Source organism: Odontomachus brunneus, unplaced genomic scaffold (genome assembly GCF_010583005.1).
Source record: "Odontomachus brunneus isolate Ranch 3 - 2012 unplaced genomic scaffold, Obru_v1 Obru_scaffold_104, whole genome shotgun sequence".
Classification (NCBI taxonomy): domain Eukaryota; kingdom Metazoa; phylum Arthropoda; class Insecta; order Hymenoptera; family Formicidae; genus Odontomachus; species Odontomachus brunneus.
In genome coordinates this window covers 841,371-846,719 of record NW_022639554.1, presented here as the reverse complement: position 1 = coordinate 846,719, position 5,349 = coordinate 841,371, and the positions used below count along the sequence as shown (strand labels likewise).

Genomic DNA, 5,349 nt, shown 5'->3' with positions numbered 1-5,349 from the left:
AGTTAGTCAATTACAGTCAATTAGTTGCCTGAGAAGTAATTTAATGCAGTTTTCGAGCAGTTATTGAACAGTTATGTTAGCTTTTGTTTGGTAACTGAAGAGTAAAACTACTTGGAATTCTAGTCAAGATGTAACACTTTTCAAAAGCTAACATAACTGTTCAGTAACTGCTCGAAAACTGCATTAAATTACTACCAAGCAACTAATTGACTGTAATTGACTAACTGTATAAACATGGTAACCTTCTTTTATGTATTAATGTCCGCTACGATCCTGCTGATCGTATATTTTGTTTTGTAATAACCAAGATACGAAGTTGTAACTTTAAAATTCTAAAATATGGGGCATCTAGTCTCGGTCTCCTCTATATTTGTAGGTGAAGTTTAAGAATACAAATTGTAGATTTGGAGCAGATTTCTTTTGGTAGAGCGTCACGTTGCTAATTACGAACAGTCACGAAGAAAATTCCTCTCATACGTCGCATCGATGCGCGGAACTTAATCACGCGCTCATGTACGTTTTAACAAGGTGGCTCATCAGCAAGGGCAAGATCGAGAAGGCGGTGAAGATCATGACGAAGATCGAGAAGATCAATCGCACGGAACTGCCGCGAGATGTCTACGAGAACTTCTTGGACGACTGTGTGGAAACCGCCGAGACCTTGGCGGCGGAGGACTACAGCATCGCCGCTCTCTTCAAGACCAAAAGATTGCGGTAAGCCGCCGATATCGTACGCGACACAGCGAGGCTGCAGGAGAAAAGGAATAAAAGACAAAAGGAACAATCGCGTCTTCTACGATTTAGAAGAACGACTCTTCTATTGATAATATCCTGGAGCGTGATCTCGATGGCGTACGACGGCCACATCAGGTGCCTGGACGGCCTGGGCATGGACCTCTTCACGACGTTCACCATCGCCTCCTGCACGGAATTCCCGGCGGAGGTTCTGATCACCTGCATTCTCGACGTCTGCGGCCGGAGATGGAGCCTCTTCGTCGCCGTGATCCTCTCGGGCCTCTTCAGCTTCGTCGCCGCCAGTGTGCCGCTCGGCATCACCTTCATCTCATTCGCCTTGATCAGTAGATTCTTCATCAACGTCGCGTCCAACATCGGGCTGCAATTCGCGGCGGAGTTGCTGCCGACGGTAGTGCGGTGCGAGGGTGTGGCGTTCATCCACATCATGGGCCACGTGGCTACCATCCTGAGTCCCTTCCTGGCTTTTTCCAGCAGGATACAGTACAACTTACCCATGATTATTTTGGGAATAGTGTGCATTCTAGCCGGCTTCCTGTGCTTATTCCTGCCGGAGACGTTGAAGGAAGAGCTGCCGCAAAACCTCCTGGTACTCAAGAATGAAATTCGTATTTTTTAAGTGTCTTTTTAATCTTTGGAGACCAGGGAGACTATCTGCAAGCTCTGCTTGACATCTTATTTTTTCTCATGCATCACATAGCCATATACTTGAGATTTCTACATTCATAATCGTTAAAATCGTTAAGAGGATTCTCCTTCTCTAAAGGTTTAATTATTGATTAAAAAATTTTAAAAAATCAGTCACAACAACTTAAATCGAGCTAAAGGAATCTGTATTTAGTAAACTTATTCTTCTTCTGATTATCTTGATTTTTCCAGCAAAATTTTAGGGGCCTTTCAACCTTCTGTTCGTGCGTCAAAGTGGACGCAACACATTATAAGTCTGCCTTTATTATTTGATTTATTTAGCTTTTTCCTTCAAATAACTACTCCTAGAGTCGCTTCTATTATGTAATCAGATCAACTTTTTGAAGAAAATGGGGCAAAACATCCAATTATTGACACCTCCTTAGTCATTAACAAAAAAATCTGGTGTTCCTTGCGACCATGATTGCTGTGAAACTTTTTACTTGCACTCTATAATTCCAAAAAAAGCTTCATAACTGCAAACAACTGTCGCTGGTTAAGAAAAGTCAGGATTTTTCAGAGTATCAATAAGTGTCTAAGTTGGATCAATAATTGGGTGTTTTATATTAGTGAATATTTCAAATTCCTGCATCAGATTATTGATCCGACTTGTTTTTCATTAAATTCGAGTAAATCGGTCGCAGTCTGCAAGGAAACTCGTGTAACTCGGGTTTTTATTCTACTTCTTAGTGTATACAAAATTTTACTTCTTAGTGTATATGAATTCTACTTCTACTTCTTAGTGTATATATTAAATTACTGATAACAATTTCTCGTTTTTGGCATAACATCTTTCGCTAAAAGGATTGGCGTCCTCATTATTATCATTCTCTTTCGTATTCAGGACGGAGAACTGTTCGGGATCGATCAAACGTTCTGGGAAACCCCGTTCACGAAGAAACGGCAACCCCCGGAGCCCAAAGGGCACTACTTGCATGCAAAACGACCGGTCTCTCGACCTGCCGTGCTAAGAAGCAGCATGGTATCCGGTCATTTGGGCAACCTGAGGAGACATCAGGCCGCCCGTGCTAGAGCGGAGGAGATCGGGAGAAGCGCCTTGGGTGCGGCTACTTCGCCCACAGAATACGTCAATTTACTCAGAAGGAGATACGAAGAGATGCGGAATCAAGTGGCCGCGGCGAACGAGACGAAACTGAGCAAGCCGGCAAGCGAGGACAAATTCGCCACTTCGCCAAAGGACGGGAAAGACAAGTAATTCGGCAATATTAAGTCATAAAGAGTTATTGTCTCGAAGTAGCAATCGGTCTCAAATTTCTTTAGGGACACGGCAGACTCGCAAAAAGAGGAAACGCCGAAGAGTGAGGAAGATGAACGATGAAATGCGGGCGAGTCGAGTGTCTGAATTTGAAAATTTTAATAAGACACGCTCGCCGAGCGAATTGAAGTTCGCGAAGAAATGCGTAATCAGTACGCTGAGAAAGCAAATGCTAGAAAATTTATTTGTGGTATATCAATTTTATTTCACAGAAATAAACTTTATCTCATAGAAATAAATTTTATCTTACAGAAATAAATTTCATGTTCCACAAATAAAGTTGCGAATATTTCTTTTTTCAGTACACACATAAAAATATATATACTGTATTTGAGTAAATGTTACTTGTTTCAAGTATTCCTTAAGCCTGATCTACAATATGCTCTTTGCTTCTTTCTCTTTATCTCTTTCTGACTCAAACCTTAAGCTTTAAGCCAGAAAAAGGCAGAAGACAAGAAACAAAATGCAAAGAGCATATTGTAGATCAGGCTTTAAGCTTATACATCCGCAAATCTATTGTAAATTCATTGCAAGCATCAAATTTATTCGAGATACATTCTGAATCCTACACTGAGAAAAGTATATTAGATTTGGTTTCCGGGTTTGAGTCGCGTGGATTTATTTTTGTTTGATTCCGACGTTTCGCGAATATTTCAGTCCGCTTCATCAGGGAGGAACGACCCGATGCCGAGTTGCTCCTGAGAGGTCTTCCTTATATAGTAGTTGATATAAGGGAGGGGGGGAAGGAGGGAGAAGACAGGAAGGAGGGGAAGGCTTAGCAGGAGGGGTAGTAGGAAATTTGTTGTTTGTCATGTTTTGGAAAAAATCAAAACTGAGAAAAGTATATTTGAAAATTAATTTATGGGAAAGAGTTTATTTTCTTTTTCACAGACATAAACTTTATTTCACAGAAATAAACTTTATTTCACAAAAGTAAATTTTCAAGTATTTTTTCTCATTGCAATAAGTTTAGAATTTCAATGAAGAATATGAAAGTAAAGCAAATATTCGTCTTGCTTACTACATAGAATCGAGCTGACTTTTTCTTGAATAAAATTTTATGATATCCTCGTGAAGAGAGTAAATTCCTTTTTTGAGTACATGATAACGAGTTTTTCTCAAATTTATCATAAGTATATTTTAATACTATTATCAATAAAATATTCTTTGTTAAAGATAATCATTACTTAAAAGAAGGAAAGTAACTGAGTAAATGTTTTTCTTGGCAAAGAGAGAGTAGAATGATATTTTTTTCTGTGTACCAATTAAATCGAGTTGCATTATCCGATAGTTAGCCTAAGTATTATATCTATGGCTTCAAGTTTTATATACTTTGTCTTTTTACAACGTACTGGTTAGCTCCGAAAATAGACACGACGAGATGAATGCTAAGTTAATTACTGGAATTAGCGACAACAGGCTCCTGTGGTTTCGACATGTGGTCGTATTTAGGGCATGCCACGTCCCACGGCTCGAATTACGTTCCTTTTTCTACGAAAACACACAAATTCACTTCACGGTGGGTGGTGGCGTAAAAGCGTGTCGCGTGTGCCCGTTAATTTCTCCTTTTTCTTTTTCCTCTTCTTTTTTCACCAAGCCATCGAGTGCAGTGTAACGTTCGTGTCGCGACATAGAACGCTTTAATAAGCTGATAAAAAGGAATACATATGTATACGTATGGGACGATTCATATTCTACATTTTCGTCGCATCGATTTCTCATCGCTCTCATTATGGAATAAAGCGACATGCAAGTAAGAACACTGAAAAAAATTAAAAGAAAAATGCATTTATATGTACACACATATAAACACACAAATTGCAGGGCGACATGATAGAATTGTACCACATTTTCCGTCTGTTACGCAAAAATGCTATTTCATCCGCTCTCACGGGTTCCTCAAATGTTTTGGTCTCCGAGGTACCAGTGTTACTCTATCGTCGGGTTTTACGAGCGGTCCTTTCGGTTCGTTCGCACACCAAAAGTAACGTGAGGCCTCGTCACTCGACACGGCTAATGGACCCATAATGACCGAGTGACACGTCCAAAGTGCCGGCAACATCAGGGTTCGACACACGAACCGGAAAATCTTGGACCTCTGTAACCCTGCGGGTTTCATGTAGCAGTTTGCATAACTTGCGAGATCCTTCCCGCCGTCTTTGTACCTTTGTTGCCCGCGAAGATGGGACGCAACATCGCATGTAAAGTATCATCATATTATGTTCATCCCTCGAACTTAGCAAGATAAGTAAATTTATCTGCGTTGTTGCCGCAAAAATGTTTAATATATATATATATATATATATATATATATATATATATATATATATATATATATATATATACAGTGTGTCCCATAAGTTCGGCAACGGCAAGAAAACTCGGCGGGGGAGCATTTTAGAGAAAAATGTTTCCATTAAAAGTTGTAAGGCTTAAAAAGTCGCATTTAATGACAGTAGTTATTTGACCTAAGATGACGTCGCCAAGGTCAGGACAAGGTCAACTTTGCTTTTTTAGATAGAAATACATATTTTTTATTACGGCATTTTATTTTACGTAAAAAAGCAAACAACTTTTGTTTGAAAAATTTTTTATACGACCTCTATTTTCTAAGATATTTACGTAAATATCTA

General features: G+C 39.5%; 1 protein-coding gene across 1 annotated transcript in view; it reads left to right on the top strand.

Moving 5' to 3' along the window:
• LOC116849049 (organic cation transporter protein-like) overlaps positions 1 to 2,786 on the top strand; it is a 6,569-nt gene extending 3,783 nt beyond the window's left edge. Inside the window, exons 3-6 of the mRNA XM_032825779.1 lie at positions 529 to 714; positions 805 to 1,342; positions 2,285 to 2,652; positions 2,722 to 2,786. Of these exons, the coding sequence (XP_032681670.1) occupies positions 529 to 714; positions 805 to 1,342; positions 2,285 to 2,652; positions 2,722 to 2,779 (1,150 nt within the window). The 3' untranslated portion in view covers positions 2,780 to 2,786. The remainder of the gene's footprint in view (positions 1 to 528; positions 715 to 804; positions 1,343 to 2,284; positions 2,653 to 2,721) is intronic.
• Positions 2,787 to 5,349: the final 2,563 nt, after the last annotated feature.